At 40.2% G+C, this 18795-nt stretch overlaps 2 protein-coding genes across 4 annotated transcripts in view; one reads left to right on the top strand and one right to left on the bottom strand.

Moving 5' to 3' along the window:
• The window catches only part of EDA25 (CCAAT-binding factor), a 60533-nt gene extending 57691 nt beyond the window's left edge, over window positions 1–2842 (bottom strand). For both annotated transcript variants that reach the window (XM_090003466.1, XM_090003467.1), the window contains exon 1: window positions 1828–2842. In XM_090003466.1, the coding sequence (XP_089859592.1) occupies window positions 1828–2806 (979 nt within the window). In that variant the 5' untranslated portion in view covers window positions 2807–2842. The remainder of the gene's footprint in view (window positions 1–1827) is intronic.
• A 5536-nt stretch (window positions 2843–8378) lies between these two features.
• Window positions 8379–12877, top strand: LOC149840924 (RNA-binding KH domain-containing protein RCF3-like). Of its 2 annotated transcripts, XM_090003464.1 has the most exons (8): window positions 8379–8424; window positions 9433–10077; window positions 10544–10990; window positions 11078–11335; window positions 11503–11778; window positions 12006–12070; window positions 12313–12387; window positions 12568–12877. In XM_090003464.1, the coding sequence occupies exons 2-7, from the start codon at window positions 9478–9480 to the stop codon at window positions 12359–12361; spliced, it is 1695 nt and encodes a 564-aa protein (XP_089859590.1). In that variant the 5' UTR covers window positions 8379–8424; window positions 9433–9477; the 3' UTR covers window positions 12362–12387; window positions 12568–12877. The 2 variants fall into 2 exon arrangements, with proteins under 2 accessions (XP_089859590.1, XP_089859591.1); XM_090003465.1 differs by lacking the exon at window positions 12313–12387.
• The last annotated feature ends 5918 nt before the right edge of the window (window positions 12878–18795 follow it).

The following is an 18795-nucleotide window of genomic DNA, read 5'->3' as shown; positions in this document are numbered from 1 at the left end:
GTACACATGGAAATCCAAATCAAGAAGCAAAGATTAGATAAAAGCCAATAAGATCATTTAAAAAAGCATTTCAGAGTTCATTAAGTCTCCTCAAAACTATAACGCCGACTGTGTCATGTGGGTGCGGGTGCAATGGTTGGTCAACCAAATAAAAATCAATGCCATTCATATTTCCTGAAACCCTTTCCTTTTAAGGTCAAGTAATGCATAACACTTCCCTGTCAAATAATCATGTTTACAGTGCCAACCATCGTTAAGATCCCCCTGACATCAAACAACAAAAAAGGAGCAGTTCCACAAGAATGTCCATTGTTTACCCACCACAAGATGCACTGTTCTTTTACATATACAAACATGGAGAGAGAGAGAATCTTAATAGTTAATATGTATCTGACATTTATTGCCTTTTTTTACACCCAATGAGGCAATGAACACAATTTATTTTAATGATGGCATCACATTGTACAAGAACACATGGTTCTTATTACTGTCTAAAACGTGGAATAATGAGATGGCATCCCAACACAAAACAACACTTCACAGTCAACACATCCAAATAATAATTGGCAGATAGAAAGGCCACTTGGAATGTGCAATCCAAGAAAACCCTAGTCCTAGCCCAATTCCAGATCTCCACTAGGATGTGGAGCATGAAGAGATCTATATTGCTCCAATTACTACTTGAGAATACTGTTACTATGTGCATGCCCAACAGACCACTACTTGCTAAATAGACACCACTTCCACACATGATCCATTACTTCTTTCTACTTGAGCTCTAACCAATTTCTCTACAAATTAATCTCTTGGGTGAACATCTTCCCAAAGTAGCTCAAAATTGATTTTTGTGTAACAGAGAAATAAGAAAAGATGTGGAGACACCACTTAATGTTCTTAAGACAACACAGAACTCAACCAGCCAGGTACTAACTTCTAGTCACTTGTTCATTTCAGGGTTTGAGAAAACTGTTTGCTGAAATTGAATCATCAGGATAAAGTTATAAACCTTCTTAAGGAGGAAAAAGAAAGGGAGAGATTATTTCCAAATATCTGTATACACTGACTTTTAGACTAAAGCTGAAAAATGCATAATGCAATAACACATCTAAGAGTGCATGTATGCCAGTGTATGAAAAGTGATTACATACAGAAAGTTATAGTCTATTTTACTTTATCTGTAAGCAAATAAATTTGTTAGAACATTTCCACAGCCATGTTTTCACAACCATATGTTTACTAATCTATGGCTAGAATTTTTGTGATTAAGATTCAAACTCGTACCAGAAAAAATACAAATTGCTTCTAGAATCCTAGACTCGTTAATTGTTATATCACCCCATTATCTATTAATACAAAGCATTTCCATGTCCCACTCAAGCCATAAGACAGCATTTACAAAAATTATCAGTTTATCATTAAAACCAGTAATGGAATCCTTTATTTCCAACAAGCTATTTCAGATTCTTTTTTTCAGTAAGAAGAAATCTGTTTCAGGATAGTACTTTTAAGTAGCAATCTCAAATCCAGTCCGTTTAAGATTAATAATTAATTAGCAACGTATCTTATAAAAGCATAACCAATACATATGCACAAAACTCGTCAATAAAGCTAAAGGAAACTTCTCATTGCCAACAAATATTGTGAACCAATCACTTCCACAATCAAACTATTGATTTTATCGTCATATAATAATTTTAAAAAAAATGTAGAAGTAAAAAAACCCATCACAAACAAAATAAACATGCAGTTAAAATATGCAAGCAAAGAGGCAGTAGATATAAAAACTTACAAAAAAAAATAAGAAACCATGAAAATCACTGCAGGTACCTAGGAGCGCATCGAGTGACCTTAAATTAGCGATTGGATTGTCCTGGATCAAAACCGTGAATGCAGCAACCTTGTCAGCAGCCGTGCCTGACCTCTGAGCTGCAGCAGCCATCCTCATGTCGCTGTTCTTCGCTCTCGTGAGCTCGTAATCATGACTGTATTGCTCCATTATCCGTTCCGCAACTTCAGTTTTCTTCCGAATGAGCAAATTCCATTGATCTCTATCCATCGTAGGAGCCTCCTTTCCACGGACAGAACCTAGAATTTGGGTTTCCAACTTTGCAGAGTCCTCGTACCAATACTGAGACAGCGCGCTAGCTCCAATCAACGGAAACTTCTCTTTTACGGTCTTCGCCGACAAATCCGAAGGCAATTCACCGCTTTTGCTCGCATTCTTACTATGCTTAGGGTTCAAGCTACGAATTTTCCCACTATCACCCGTCGAATCACCCTTATGCTCTTGGAACGAATCAAAACCGAACTTCTTATGACTAGCGTTGCTTACCTTCACGTTTTCTGAATCAGAAACCCTACGTTCCCCGTGCTGCTCTTTTCGCGCCTTCTTCCGCGAATTCTTAGTGCTTCCTGATGCAACCTCCTCGGGTTTAGTTTTAAGGCTTTTCCGTGATTTTGAAGGCCTGTTTTCAGATGCCGTGTCCCTGTGCTTATCATCTCCCTTCTTCCCAGCCTTCCGGTTTTCCGACGGAGATTCCCCGGAGGGATCGGATTTAGGCTTTCTGATGGGCTTAAGAGGGCCGGCCTTCCTGAAATCGGTGTCATCGAACCCAGAATCGGGGAAAGAGGAAGAGAGGGAGGGAGCGAGGCCGATGGAGGAAGCGAACGACGCAATCTCTGACTGGAGGAAACCGGCGTTGCCCTCAGCCTCGTTGTTCACCTTATTCTCCTTCTTATTCTTATTCTTCTTCTTCTTCTTCAGCAATTTTTTAAGGTTTGGGTTCGAGCCCTCCACCTCCGCCATGCTTCCGCAGAGAACTGAAAAGGATGGCGGGGCCTTTTAGCCTTTTAGGTTTTGCCTTCGGACGTTGGAGGCAAATCTCCCACTTAAAACTTGTGCCACAGGGATTCGCCACTTTTTAGGGGCGTGAACTCAAGGCGTTCGTTAACGCGATCGGACACATAGTCACGTATGACTTTTTTTACTATATCTGAATAATATGTAATATTTTTTATATTTGTCAATAAAAATATGAATTTTTTTAATAAATATCAAAAGAATAGTTTTTTATTGATTAAAATTTTTTTAAAATATAAATATGTGTCCTCGTGTCCTTTTTCCCATAAAAATTTGGAACTCGCGTTCGTGTCCACTGATCTATGTGACAGCTTAAAACCGCCCTAATGACTCAGTGTTACGGATCGGTGGACGGTTCCGATTAAGTCGGTGGTACCGTTTAGTCTAGTGACTCGGGTATGATATCCAAATCCATATACACCCGACGGGTTGGCTTCATCACAGATGTGGTTGTGTGGGTCCAGACCCATCGTCTGGTATCGGGGTTGGAATGGATCAAGACCTGATAAGCTGAGGGCACAGGTCTATTTAGCATAAGCTCATAAACTGAGGACTTTGGTCCTGATTGAACCATTTTTTCAGACCTGGATCTTCTCTTGAAATGTTTGGGAACTTGGACTTGTTGGACAGAATATCTAGAAAAATATAGATCCAAACTCATGTTCACTCGACCTGTCTTTATGCTCGATTCAAATGGTCCATACAGTCTGTGTCTAAATTGAAAATGGGTTTGTACCCAAACTCGTTGCATACCTAACCCGAACATGGACTATTTGGAACCCGACCCATCACCTGAACCAACCTCAAACCTGAACATGTTTTATTTCCGAAACCATTTTATACTCAACTTGCCAGCTATCCTTGTATATAAACACTGTTACAGTTATTTAATCATTATCATAGCACAGGTGGATAACCATTTGAAATAGTAATTGTTCAAGGGTCTATGAATTTTGATTTGTGTTTAATATCATACAACTTGGATACTTCTTCATTTTAAATTTATATAATTGATTAATTTCCAAATAATGTTTCTTCATCTCTAAAATTTGGCTTACTTGATAATAGTGATCCTTGTAAGGTTTTCAATTTACAAATGCTTATATTAGAGTTTGTCAATTTACAGGACCGAACTTTCGGAATAGGTCAGTTGCAGTGTGGAGCTCTATTGAGTGGAAAATGCATTAAGTGTAGAAACGTGCAGTGTGTGTTGGCTTTATTGATGACGTGCGGTGGTAGTATGGCACGCGATAGGCAACAGCATCATCGTTAATGCATCGTTGTATGGCAGCAGTGACGTGGAGCATTGTTTGGTTCAGCAGTGCCAGCGGATCAGAGGATGTTGCCTTTAGAGATTTGGTTAAGGACCTCTCAACTTGCATAAATTATTCCATGTGTAGCGGTTTGACGCACGGGAGTGCATGTGGGTTAGGGTTAATTCCTTCAGGGATCACATTAGGTGATTCCAACCGAGTATGGTGACTCGAGGCCAAGCGAGTGAATGCCTAGGCGGTGAATGAGTCTGGGTGGTGCTCTTCGCTATGGTGTTCAATCATCAATTGTTCTTCAGATTGGAGACTGCAAGTTCTTGTTCCTTCGGTGGTGAGGTTTTGTTGTAACGTATGCATGAAGTTGCAATACTTTTTAGGTCACGCAAGGCTAAGGCACATGTGTGCCCCTTTTGAAAGTGATAGCTGGTATGGGACGGCCATGCACTAAGCGGCATACACTAGATGGAATTTGCATTTAAAAATGCGCTTGATCAATTTCTACTAGGCAACTGCACACGGGGTGGTGCGCAGGGCCAATGAAAATGATTCAGCATATGAAAAGGTGTTGGTCTTGCTGATCAAGCCACGACTCTACCTTCGCAGTCAAGACACATACAAAAGTTGCACCCTAAGATGGAAGTGAAGCGGCTCTCCCACGAGCACACGAGGGATCGTCAATAGAAGGGCCTTTGTTATCACTGCGGTGAGATATGGACAAAGGACCACAAGTGTAATGTCATGAATCCGTACCTTTGTGATAGTGAGACTGAGGATGGTGAGACTAGTGACACTAAGTTAACTGATGCAATCGATGACACTTCAAAGGAGGTTTCAAAGATTTGGTACTACACACTAGATAGTGTGGAGGTACCGCAGACCATGAGAGTGTAAGGTAGAACCGGTCAAATGTTTATCTTAGTGTTGATAGACATTGGTTCGACAAACAACTTCATTTGTGTGTAGATGACTAAAAGAGCCAAGTGTGAGACTTCTCATTAACAATCTTTTAAGGTAGTAGTTGGAAACAATAGAAAACTTAGATGCACTGCCCTATGCCCTGCAGTTCAACTAACAATTTAGGGGATGATCTTAATCACAAACATGTTCGTAGTGTCGATTAAGGGTGTAGACGTGGTGTTGAGGATGGAGTGGCTCTAGTCTTTGGGTTATGTATGACGAAACTTCGAGGACATGATTATGAAGTTTGATTACAAAAGCCATTAGGTGTTGATCTGAGCTCCTTCATGGACCTTTGCTTCTCTGGCTAAGTCTAAACAACTAGCTAGGGTGGTTCGGGTGGGGTGTGTCACAAATATTTGTGTTGATAGCAGTAGATGGGGTGCCCATGACCCCAACATAGACCCCAACTAACCTGGAGGCCTTACTCCAGGAGTTGTGCATAGTGTTCGATGAGCCCAAGAACCTACCACCAACTGAGTGGCACGACTATGCGATCCTCATTAAGTATTGGGCCAATACCACAAATGTACAACCCTACAAGTATGCGCATACTCAGAAGCTGAAAATTGAGTTGTTGGTTAGGGAGATGCTCTCTGAGGAGATTATTCAGGCCAACAAGAGTTTGCATTCTTCTTTGATTTTGTTGGTGAAGAAGGATAAATCTTTGTGGTTTTGCATCGATTATCAAACACTTAATTTGTTTATGATTAAGGACAAGTACTCAATTTCGGTAATCGACGAGTTGTTGGATGAATTCCACGGGGCACATTATATCTCAAAGTTGGATTTAAGGTCTAGTTATCATCAGATCCACATGGCCCCAAAAGATGCTCAAAAGACAACATTTCAAACGCACCATGACCACTACAAGTTCTTGGTGAGGTCTTTTGGTCTCACCAACACACCAACAACCTTTAAGGGTTTAATGAATGACACATTTTGACCCTACATTTGGCAGTTCATATTGGTCTTATTCGATGACATCCTGATCTACAACCACTATTGGGAAGACCATATGCACCACATGCGGATTGCCCTCGAAACCCTCACTGAGCATGAATTGTATGCTAAGCAGACCAAGTGCAAATTTGGTCAGACCCATGTCCATTACTTAGGACATGTTATCTCGGGTCAAGGTGTAAAGGTGGACCTCAAGAAAGTAGAGACAATGCAGAGTTGGCCAATACCCCAATCACTCAAGGGACAACAAAGATTTTTTTACCTTACCGGGTACTACCGAAAGTTTGTTAAGGGGTATGCCTAGATCTCCCACCCCCTGACGACCCTGTTGAAGAAGGGTGCCTTTCACAACTCCCACGACCTTCGAGTTTTTAAAGATGGCCATGACTTAGGCACCCATTTTAGCCCTTTCAGATTTTACAAAGACTGTATCCCTGCCCGACGACATGCCATGCCGCTGTAGTGTGTCATACACCTACCCAACATGCCGCCCCTGCCTCCGCTATTGAACCCTCTGCTGCCACCGGTGCTGCAGCACCCCAGCTGCTGCCAGGTCATGCCCGCCCCTTTCGCAACCCACACACATTTCCTCGCTGCACCCGTTTAGAGAACCGGATCTGCCAGGGCCGACCTCCCAGGGATTGGGCCATGACAGTATGCATGCATGACTTAGGAGGCCAAGATGCCTAAGGCTAGCAAAGTCCACATCACCATTAATGTAGGTGTTAATTACGAGTTGAAATAGTTTTTAAGTTAGTTAATTTTCTCTTATCTTTTAAAATGATTTTCAAATTGTCTCATGTATCTTTATTTGAATAAAGACGAGAATGAGAGAAATGTGGTAGCCGTACCATTTCAACAAGGTTCACTCTCTACAAATGTTGAGAAGGTAGGAACAATTTGATAAGGCATTCAGAGGAGTTCCCCAACACTGACTGGATAGCTTCTTAAATTAGAGGCGGTTTCTCCTAACTCTAAGATGTCTCTTTCGTTTCTCTTATTTGCTTCTCGCCATAGTCGCATCCTGTTCTGTAGGGCTGAAAAACAAGCCGAGTAAACCAAACTTGGGATGTTCTAGCTTGACTTGTTAAGGGTAATAATACTCTCCTTAGGCTCGACTTGTGAGATCAACACGAGTGGTCCCAAGCTCAAGTTCATTATGTGTTGATCATGAGCTGGCTCATTTTATAAAAAAAAGTTTTCTTTTAAGTGTTTTCCATAATATATAATGCACATAATATAATATATGATGGGGAAATTGATGGAGATGTAAATCATAGGATAAAGGTTGGGTGGATGAAATGGAAAAGTGCTACTGGAGTGTTGTGCGATCGTAGAATGCCATTGCGGTTGAAGGGAAAGTTTTATAGGACGACTATTAGACCCGCTTTACTATATGGTACGGAATGTTGGGCTGCCAAGAGACATCATATTCAAAAAATGAGTGTAGATGAGATGCGGATGCTTAGATGGATGTGTGGAAATACAATAAAAGATAAGATTCGGAACGAAGAGATACGTAAGAAGGTAGGTGTTGCACCCATTGAAAATAAGATGCGAGAAAATCGTTTACGGTGGTTTGGACATATTCGGCGAAGGCCTAATGATGCTCCAGTTAGAAGGTTGGAGAAATGGGAAAATATATTAGTTAAAAGAGGTCGGGGTAGGCCTAGGAAGACTTGGATGGAGATGATAGGAAAGGATATGAATGCTTTGAACCTCACCGAGGACATGGCGTTGGATAGAAATGATTGGAGGAAAAGGATTCATGTGGAAGACCCAAAATGAATTTCTTTTTTGGTTCATATCGCTGACCCCAATTGTTTTGGGATGAAGGCGTAGTTGTTGTTGTTTGTTTGTTGTTTAATGAAGGGTGTAACGTCGAACTGCAAAAGTTCGACGATCAATGGTATGCACAAATTAAAAAAAATAAAAAAAACCTTTAGTGACGCGCGAAAGCATTATCAAAAGTTTATATGCTCTAATAGTCATTAGTGGCACGCGATATGCACCACAAAAGCACTTTCGTGCGACACTAAAGATTATATAATATATAAAACGAGCCTACAAGTGCCAAGTCAAGCCGAGCTTCTTTGTTCATAATCGGCTTGGCTAATTGATCTGGCTCATAGCTTGGTTCACGAAGCTCAATTTTTGGAGGTTACTTGAAGCCAGCTAAATAGCGAGCTGGACGACGCTTGCAAGCCACATATTTTGAGGATCTGGCATGTTTCAACCCGGACCCGACCCGGATAACCGAAACCCTAATTGTCAACCCCCATACAACTAAGGCCTTACTTATATGTCTTACCGTCTCTCTCTCTCTCTATACTCCACACTCTCGGGTTATTTTTTCAGGGGGAAATCGGCCAGGTACGGCATCTATCTCATGTATTTCCGCGAATTCTCAATTTCCCTCGAAATGCTTTTACTCCTTTTTTCGCTGTACAAACCGGTACCTGTTTCTCTCGTCCCCGTTAGGGTTAGTGGTTTGGGGGTTTAGGGGTTCGGGATCGGATTCTTTCCTGGTCCAGTTGCTTCTTTTATTTGTACATTATTGTATGCTGTTTCTTCATTAATGGTGAATGGTGAAGCTGTAGGCAGACGAGCTTGATGTTAGGGTTTGGGTTTGTAGTGTTCTTTTATGGGGTTTTGACGTCCGATGGGGTGATCTGATGAATATCAGGATCTGATATTAGCGCGTTATTGGGTTCAGGGCTTCCTTTGCCTTTTACGAGGGGTTTGGAGCTTCGGATGAGTATGATGTCTGGGGGTTTCATGCGTACCAACAATTTGAAACGAGGGCAAAATGGTGCTAGGTTTCAGGGTTTCTTTATTTTTTATTTTCGTGGAGTGCTCGAAACAATCAGCTAAACGTTGAAGTGCTAAAGTAGTACGTTGCCTAAGTGAGCTGTTCTTGATGATGTTTGATTCAGTTTACTGACTGCCATTTGACATCTAAATAACGGTTTGTTTTTTGTGGGGGCAGAGGGGAATGTGTCCTTTGTAGTGGAACATGAGAAGGGAGCGGGGTTGGACTGTGGTTGCTGTTGATTTCGGCATATGTATTTTTAGAGTACCTGTACTCCATTAGTTTCGGTAGGACTCAGTGGTCCGATGTCGAGTTCGTGTCTTGATTGTTAGTTTGAATTGGACAATTGGAACTTGAAAGACTAACTGGTGGTTCATTCAATGCTTTCTCGTATTAATCTGTCGGTTGACATTGTTGTTGCAGTTTCTTTTTGAAGTGAATAGCATGGCTTCCTTTTATATTGTACTTTATGGTCTTGAGCAGAAACTGCTTCAAGAATGTGCATCTTTCTTTTTTTGTTTAATCCATGCACATTTCATACTTTTTGAATGTTATCGCCTTCCTGGCAGGTCTTGGTACAAGCCAGCTTCACTTTGAGGCCACTGTTTTCTTGAATGGCCGGTCAGAGATACAACTCTGGTAAACGGCCCCATCATCAAGCAGACCCAATGGCCATGAACGAAAATGGCAGTGGCAAGAGGAGACATTCAGGGGATGAGAGAGATCAGTATGCCCCTGGGCCAGACGATACTGTGTACCGCTACTTGTGTCTAGGGAGGAAGATTGGAAGCATAATTGGTAGGGGAGGTGAGATTGTGAAGCAACTGAGGGCCCAAAGTCAAGCAAAAATCCGTATTGGTGAAACGGTGCCTGGATGTGATGAGCGTGTGGTTACCATATTCAGTCCTCGCCGACGGGGTAAAGGGACTGATATTGAAGAAGAAGGGATAGACTTTCTCTGCCCAGCACAAGATGCACTCTTCAAGGTACATGACAGGATTACCGCTGATGAGACACCTGGTGAAGAAGAGACTGATCCAGAGAACCAGGTGGCCACTGCACGTTTGCTTGTACCTTCTGATCAGATTGGATGCATCATCGGAAAGGGTGGTCAAATCATTCAGAACATGCGGAGTGAAACATGTGCTCAGATCCGCATATTGAAGAACGATCAGCTTCCTCCCTGCGCTATGAATTCTGATGAGCTTCTTCAGGTAGTAATTTTCTGTAACTCTTTTACTCTTTGAACCTCTTCACCCTTATCTGATGGTAGCGTAAATTGTTTTAGAACAGTCAATATTCCTCACCCGTTAGGGGATGAAATAAGCTGGACGTGGAAAACTAGCAATAATATATAATGTACTGTTGCCTCAACAATTGCCATGGTTGAGATTGACCTTGCTGATAAGTGGGAGAACAATTGTTAGATTTTGCATGAAACTCTTCCTCATATCCTGTCGTTTTCCATGGTGGATCCTTGTTGACTAGAGTGTGTAATGCTCACCATGGCTGGTCCGCGGACTATGTGTTATCATCCTCTTGCTTTCTGTTGCTTATTTTCTCTTATTTTAAACTATTCACATGTCTTATTAATTGTATTATGGTGGATCCTTATTGAATGAAGCATGTAAGTGGTCTGCATTGCTGGCATCTGAACTGTTCGAATTTGTTTGGCATCAGATATCTGGGGATCAATCTGTTGTTAGAAAGGCACTTTATCAGATATCATCCCGTCTCCATGATAATCCTTCAAGGTCACAAACACTGCTATTTTCAAGTGCACCAAACATGTACCCAGCTGGTGGTCAGTTCATGGGTCCAAACACTGCTAACCCAATCATGGGTCTTGCTCCAGTTTTGACTTCTTTTGGTGGGTACAAGGGTGATGCTGGTGGGAATTGGCCTGTGGGGTCCTCAAATCCTTTTTTCCCTGCGCCAGTTGTTAGGGATGAAAATTCTGCTAGGGAATTTGGTCTCCGTCTGGTGTGCCCTACTGGCTATATTGGTGGTGTTATAGGCAAGGGTGGTGGTATAATCAAGCAAATAAGACAGGAATCTGGAGCAATTATTAAAGTTGAGAGTTCTACTGCTGAAGATGACTGTATAATATCTGTCTCATCTCGGGAGGTAAATTTCTAAAATTTTGTCATGTCCTGGCCTTTGATGTTGCCTTATTTTGTTCTTTAATTCTTCGTTTTTGGGTTCTATTGCCAGTTCTTTGATGACCCTGTTTCAGCGACGGTTGATGCTGCAGTTAGGCTTCAGCCAAGATGCAGTGAGAAGATTGAGCGTGAATCTGGTGAACCTTCATACACTACCCGTCTCCTTGTGCCAACAGCACGCATAGGGTGCTTGATTGGTAAAGGCGGGACAATCATATCTGAGATGAGGAGACTAACTAGAGCTAATATTCGTATTTTTTCAAAGGAAAATCTCCCAAAGGTTGCATCGGAAGATGATGAGATGGTCCAGGTTCGTAGAGCTTTTATTGCTTTGTGAGTACTGGTATGTGATATATTAGTTTGCATGATAGAATAATGCTGTTCTGAACTGCTGCTGTCATCAAACTGGATCTTTTTCTTTTCTCCAAGCTTTATCTAAGAAATTTGATAATTATCCTTTGAACGGCGACTCTGCAGATCAGCGGAGATCTTGATATTGCTAGAAACGCGCTTGTTCAAGTGGCAATGCGTCTGAAGGCTAACTGCTTTGAAAGGGAAGGTGTCTTACCGTCATTCTCCCCAGCTGTTCCTTACCTTCCCATGCCAGGAGGTCCTCATGAACCTCCAAAATATGGGGGAAGATCGGATGCTAAATCTCATGGAAGGGGATACTCCTATAATGGCGGAAGTTCTTATGGGGGTCATTCTGATGTGCCCTCTTCTGACAGTTATGAAAATTATGCTGGCGGCCAGGTGATGTTTGCACGTTTTGTTTTTACCTTAACTTGAAAGTTATGATTTGCTTATTGTTTGAAATTGATTGTGATTGGAGTATTGGAGACTCTCTCCCTCTCTCTGTGGGATGGGGGGTGGAGTTGGTTTGCTTATCGTTTCTTGTTGTTTTACCTTGTACACTGTTGACTATTCCTGGCATTGGGAGGTGCGAGAAATATTAAACCATTTGATGTTTTCATATACAGAGTGGCAGTGGAGGTGGCTATGGATCATATGGTGGTTATGTATCAGGCCGGTCAGGTAGTTCAGGGTAAGAAGCTGGTTTGTTCTTCTTCTGTACCGATGGATTTGTTCTTCCAATTTAGTCTCGAAAGCCTTTTTCTTTAGACTGATTTATAATTTATACCCCTATGCAGCTGACAGGGTTTCCTATTATTATTGTTACCATTATCTCTGCAATTTTGTTTAGGATCCACTTTTTCTGAATGATTACGAAATAGTACATTATATTTTTAAAAATTTCCTGAATCTGATTTCTAGTTTTTTTATCAGGATGTCTGGTCAAACCCCTGTTTCCCATGGAAAACACCACGGTTATTAGGGGTCCTCGCTGAGTAGGGCCTGCAGGTAGACAATCGTGTTTTCCCTCCATCTTTCTTGCGAAACTCAAGTTGCTTTGACTTATGTAGCGAGGTTGTCACAATTGACAATCTTGCTTATCTTAACCTAGACAGACCTGCCAATATGTGGATTTTCTAATGTTCCTGTTTTTTTGACCTTTGTTGCCTTCCCTTCCTATACACACAGCTGAGATACATGAAGCCTGGAGCCAGACCTATTGTCTTTTGTTGATGAAGCCTCCAGCCTAAAACTGAAGACCAGATGAGCAGTGTTGGCGAAACTTATGGCCCACCCTTTACATCTCACCAAGCTTTACAGTTTTCTATTCAAAAGCGCAGGCCTGTCTGTAACTGAGTAAAACTTTAATGTTTGAAGGGAAGAACATGAATACTGAGACCTTCAATATTTGCACTCCTGTCGCAACTTTAGTCTTGCTAGTGTTTTCAGTTCATGTTAAAACTCAAGATTATCATGGTGATTTTCTTCTATTCTGTTAGCTGTGAGGAGCTCAATTGGTGTGGGTTCAGGTTTTAGATTTTAAGGTGGCGGTGCTTTCACTAAAGAAAAAAAGTCCCTAATAGTTTTTTTTTACTGAGACTATTGGTTGGTGCATTCGTGGTCACCTTTTCCAAAATGTGGTTAGTTTCTTTACCATGTTTTTTTATCGTTGCGTGAACGCGATTTCAGTCCATATTGGTCTAAAATGGGGCTGACTGAGAGTTTAGGTTTCTGTGTTAAATTTAATCATCTCTTCTCTGCTTTGTGGAGGATCATTAAATTTGTAGCTTCCACAATGATGCTTTCGGGATATTAGGTTAGCCTGTAGATTCAACAGTTGAGCATTGTTTTGCAGCTAACGAGCAAATGCAGGCGTTGGATGTGACTCAAGTTTCCACGGCATGGGAAGCAGGTAAGGCATAGCGTACCTGGTGAAGCTGAGAGCCTACAGAAGGTCATTCATGCATGCTTCTGATCGTGTATAATTTGCCTGGATTGTGGATCTCTGGATCAAGTTGTCAAGAAGTCTCCTTGGACCTGCTAACTCTGCTTGAGAAGCTGCTGCTAGCTCCAGATTCGGCTGACTATACTTCTACTCCAGGATTTTAGCACCAAGTATGGCAAAAAATGAATTATTTAGATGCAAAGTGGAGCGTTTCTTTAGTGGAATATGGCAAAATGCGCCAGATTTTATGCCCTCGACAACCATGTTGGTGTGTCGTGTGCATTGAAAAATAGCGTCTCTTGTCTATTCGCTGATGTGTACCCCTTGCAGCCTTCCATCAGTACAGAGTCCGACCCCAACCAGTTTTACAACTATACCATTGGGTTTTGAACCTGCAACGTCCCAACACGACACAAGTTGACGTGCACTATTGGTAAATGATTGAGGACTTGATGGAAAGGAGTAGACGATGGCAAGAACTCTTTCGCATGAGGTGTAACCAACCAACCATGAGTGCTTTGTCCTTATTGTTAGGTCTCGCCAGTAAAGTTTCTATTGTTCATTCTTTACTGGTGTGCCGACTTCCTTCCCTGTCTTACAGAATTGAGAGAGAGAGTTAGTTTGTTTGGGTCTTTGGAATATCGTGCGCGTGCTTGTATATCTGCACTCTCACTCATTCCGCTGGTGGCAATCAATCAAAAAACACAACCCAGTGAAATTGAGTAACATGAATCATAGGTCAGAAATATTTGTTGGGTTCGTCTACCTCACGTATTGAAAAATACATCCAAGTTGCTTTGGAGCTGTAAGAGGCCTTTTTTTCCAGTCGGTTATAATTGGGTCTTTTACTTGGTTAAGTGTATTGAGCGATCTGGTTTATCCAAGTTGGGGTGTGACCTGGCTTTGATCCATGGACAGCTGCGGCGGCTGGTGATTTGGTCATGTTCCTCTCATGTCTTCAAAATCATTAACAAACCCATTTCTTCATCTGTTTTCTCTTAGGGCTTTGTGTTCAATGAGGGCACTAAGGGCCACGTTTGACTTTTTGGATGCAAGAGTTGGACCCTGTCCCATGTGGGATGTGTATCAAATGCGGGACAACTACGGCATTGCCAGCACCGGGTTGTCTGGCAAAACTCCCTCTAACTGGGCTGGGCTTGGTTTATCACTCGATTAGACTGTTTTGTTGAAACACAAGATGGACAAGACCAGACTAAAAGACACCATGACATAGTAACGCGGGTAGTCCAACTCGGGGACCTCTGTTGGCTTCTGGTTTGGCAATGTGTTAAATTCGATCTTGACCAAATTGGCCCCACAAAAACCGTTCAGCTTCGATAGAAACTCTGACCCAGCTAATTAGTTTCTTCGTTTCCTTTTCTGTCCTTTTTGGAATTATGGGTTTCTGCCTTGGGCGTTTCTTCCCTTGCTATTTGAAGACCTCATCTTCATTTAGTCGTGTTCATTGTGCTTGTCATGCTCTTTTACCTCTATTTGTTTATGGTCTTATTGTCTAAGTGTTTTTTTCCCTTTCGATAGGCCTCATTGTCTTGGCTAGATTTAAAGAATTGGATACCTTATGATTTCCACTATCTTTTAACTGCCATTGCTTCCAGGACAATGTCTCTTCACGAGTTACTCTTTGTTTCCTTGCGCTCTGCAGCTATCCATTGATGTCCTTTGTGATATGAAGAACCTGAGACACTCATAAATTTCTGTTTTGTTATTTCTCTTTCCCGGTTATTTGGTTCCTTGCTTATTTTAATTTTTTGTAGAGCAGTTTGGTTTTAGTTTGATGTCTGGGACTTGTATTTGTTGATACATTATGGCCATGAAGCATTTCATGCCACTCTGTAATCGTCAGTAATAGTTTGATCTTTCCAGCTACATCAGTTACCCACTTATTCCATTCATTTGGTGCAAGTAACTCAAGTATCTGGAAAAGTTAGAAAGTGGTTACATTTTTTGTGCTTCTTGTTGTTGTTTTCATACTTGCAGTTATGTTGTTTTCTTGCTTTTAGGGTTTTCTGTTCCTCATATATTTTGTCCAGCATTTATGATAGTTCACTGACTGCTTTGGAAAAGAAAATTTTCAGTGGATTATGTAGCCAACAGTTGCCACTTTCCAGGCTGAATCAAGAGTGTAACTGCTGCCGGCTAACTTTATTATGGTTTGCTGCTTCTCGTTCACCTCGTTTGTGGATTGCATATATTGCTTGGAAATCATGCTTATTTATTATGGTCATAACAGTGATGTTCTCTGTATTCCTTCAGGAAAAAAGGACTAGTGCTCTCTGCTAAGTAAGGGGCATGATGTTAAGCATTCATACTATGATGTATAGGATTTTTTTTTTTGTTTTGGAAAAAAAGAAAAAAAGGGCCCATGTTACTAGCTTCATGAAATACCATACAAGCATGATTTTTGCTCAAGTTTTTAGCTTGAAATATTCTTTCTTTCACTTGACATTCATTCTTCTCTTATCAGGTATTTGATTAGTTAAATTGTGAAGCAGGATGGATTTGTATTCGATTAACTGTAGTTCAACCTTGGGTGTTACTTGTCTTCAGTTTTGATTCTCTTTATCTGCAAAGTGTTGTTGTAAAGCATTGTGTCATAATGTTTATTGCGGTAGGTATCAAGGGATTTGGACTAGTTGATGACGAGGAAGTAGTAAGTAGTTATTCTCAGTGGGTTATGGTTTATGCATGTACATGGTCTTAAATTGTTTCTAGAATATCAATTTTCTTATGTTGCCTTGCTTGGATGGTTCAACATCTGTCATTAGCATGTTCATTTTCTTTTAATTGGTCACTTGGTGAATTGTGTTGGCCTTCTCTTTTGGGTTAGTATTTTTTGAGCATTATGTCAACATCGATGGACATAATCTGAAGCCAAAGCAGATGAAATGCATACACTTGAGGATACAATCTACTAAAAGACACCATGCCTTTCATTTTTTTTTTTTGTGAATCTAACCTTATAGATGTGATCTACGTGGTTTGTTTAGTTGGAAGCATGTTTTGGATCACACAATTGTGCCATATAAGCAGGTTTTCCAAGTATTTAAATGGCTCACAAATTTTACAACTAAAAAAAAAGTTTTACATTAATCTGACACAATCCAAGATGCAATTGGTAACAAACAAACCATGTTGATTGCATCTAGAGGGTCAGATTGACAATATTATACAACTTAGATGTCGGAAAAACATGATCCAAGGGCTAGTTTCTACTAAACAAAACACGTAGATCTTGCATCTCCCTGCTGGTAACACTTCAGCTGTTAGTATTTGAGTGGAAGGGAGAAAAACTTTGCTTTGCAGATACTATTCTAAAACATGAGTGCAACAATCATATTTACCATATTTCCTTTACAAGTGGGGAAAACAGAGAATGACAGGTCTGACGGAAGTCTTCAACATTCACCAACTGGTGCTTCCAAACACAGCAACAAGAGAAGAGAATACTTTGATCATGTTTATTACCCAAGTTTCATGATACATACTATGATTTATATAAAAGAAAATTGAAGTTGAAAATAAAGAGTGAAAAGTAAAATCTTAGCACTAATTTTTACAGCTAATGACATGTCCCCAAATTCAAAGCCTTGGTTACTAAAGCATCCTTGCATATTACTTTTTTTTTTTACATAGGTCTGTATCGCTCAAAACCTTTATTTTTATGGTTGTTGGAAAGTTGAGAGATAAGCCTATAACTTTTCTGTTTTGATTAAGAGCCGAAAACCCTTCTATGGTTCTCGTTTTTTTAAGTTTAACAACCAAATATTCTATTTTTCATAAGATGTTTCTCTCCAACTGCCTGTAAGATCAAGGTAATCTGGGTGGTGTTGGAAAGCTAACTATGTTTATTCTTTTTTTTATTCTTTTTTATTTTTAATGCATGTAGTTGTAAAATAGCATAAAAAAGACAAAAGGCACGTGCTGCAAAGCATGCTTTTGTTTTGGTTTTGGAATACACAAATGAGAACCTTACAGTCCTTTTTTGCTTTGACTCAAAATAGGAAAGTTACAGCGGTATGTCTCAACTTTTTAACGACTATAAAAGCATAAGTTTTCAATGTTGGATCAGATATATAAAAATCTGAAAACTAAGACAGTTTTGCAAAAAGCAATTACACATGTGAGAGAAAATTAAGATATATTTAAGAAGTCACATGTGCTAAAGATAAAAAGGTCTTTTTGAAATTAGATATTTGCAATTTTGAACATGGAGAGAGTAGTAAAAATTGTAGGGCGTTTTAAAAATCACATCATATTTGCTATACGATAAGATCATTTTTTGTTATTATTTTGTTTCCCTAGAGCGAGCATGTTTATATCCTTTGGGGTTCAAAGGTAGGTATAAGTTTTTGTTAGTGTTATCAAGGTCGCTACATTTGAAACATCACAAAGCAAGAGCGTACATGTCAAAAGCTGCTTCTGACATTTTTTGAATTCAGGGCCTAAACTCTTCTTTTTTGACCGATGTTGGTCAATCGCACTAACTCTTGTCTTTATGGATTGTGTTTGTAAGGATAATCAATGGACAAGCCAAGTTGACAAGCCCAACATGTATTCCGCATAAAATTTAAAGGGGGCTAGGCTATTACATAAAAATCTCATCTCTTTTATCTGTCCATTTTTTTCTTTTTTCTTTTTTTATTCACTCAAAAACATGTCACTTGAAAACAACATACACGATCGTAACATGGTCAACATTTGAACAACTATGTACAGCTTTAGAACCATTGGGACCAGTGAACTCGATAGCATTTTAGATGATGCTTTAACAAGCAACTTTGGAGGAGGGAAGGAAACACACACACACACACACACATACCTTCTTCCTATCTTTGACTCCCCAATTGTAAAGCAGATAAATATGTAATAACACCCCAAAATGAGGAGAGAGTTGCACTAATTGCTGAAAAAATCCCCAAAACCGACGAACAAATTAATTAGGGGTTAACTATTGCTTAAAATCAACGTTCAATTTTGCACGAGCACTAGTCTAGTTTTACACATATTAAGACGAGAGTTGGAGACAAGTGATTGAAGGATTCAAAACTTGAATCTGTCACTTATGCATGTCATATGATATCCCTCGAGGGAACATTGGGCTCCAATGGATTCCTTCGCCATGTTGGTTTTGAAGTTAACAAACCAGATGATCGGCTTAATCAAATGCACTGGTGAAATGTAGCGTCTGTTTGTTTTACTTCCACACCGACAGACGAACAAAATTTAAAAAAAAATAACAATTACTTACTCGGACACGATTTTCTCCTTGAGAATTTGTTTATTTTATATTTCTCACGTCTGTAGCGAATCTTGACCAACAGCTTAAAACACCTGACAACAATACACACATATGATTTCAATAAAATTTTTGAAGGAAATATGATTTCAATATTACTCGTATTAAAACATATTGCAATACTTTCATTCAATGGCTTGAAGATTTCATAATA

Source organism: Nuphar pumila, chromosome 4, assembly GCF_984573655.1.
Source record: "Nuphar pumila chromosome 4, dmNupPumi1.hap1.1, whole genome shotgun sequence".
In the NCBI taxonomy this organism is placed as follows: domain Eukaryota; kingdom Viridiplantae; phylum Streptophyta; class Magnoliopsida; order Nymphaeales; family Nymphaeaceae; genus Nuphar; species Nuphar pumila.
The sequence above is the reverse complement of the archived record's forward strand: the minus strand, read 5'-3'. Positions and strand labels throughout refer to the sequence as shown.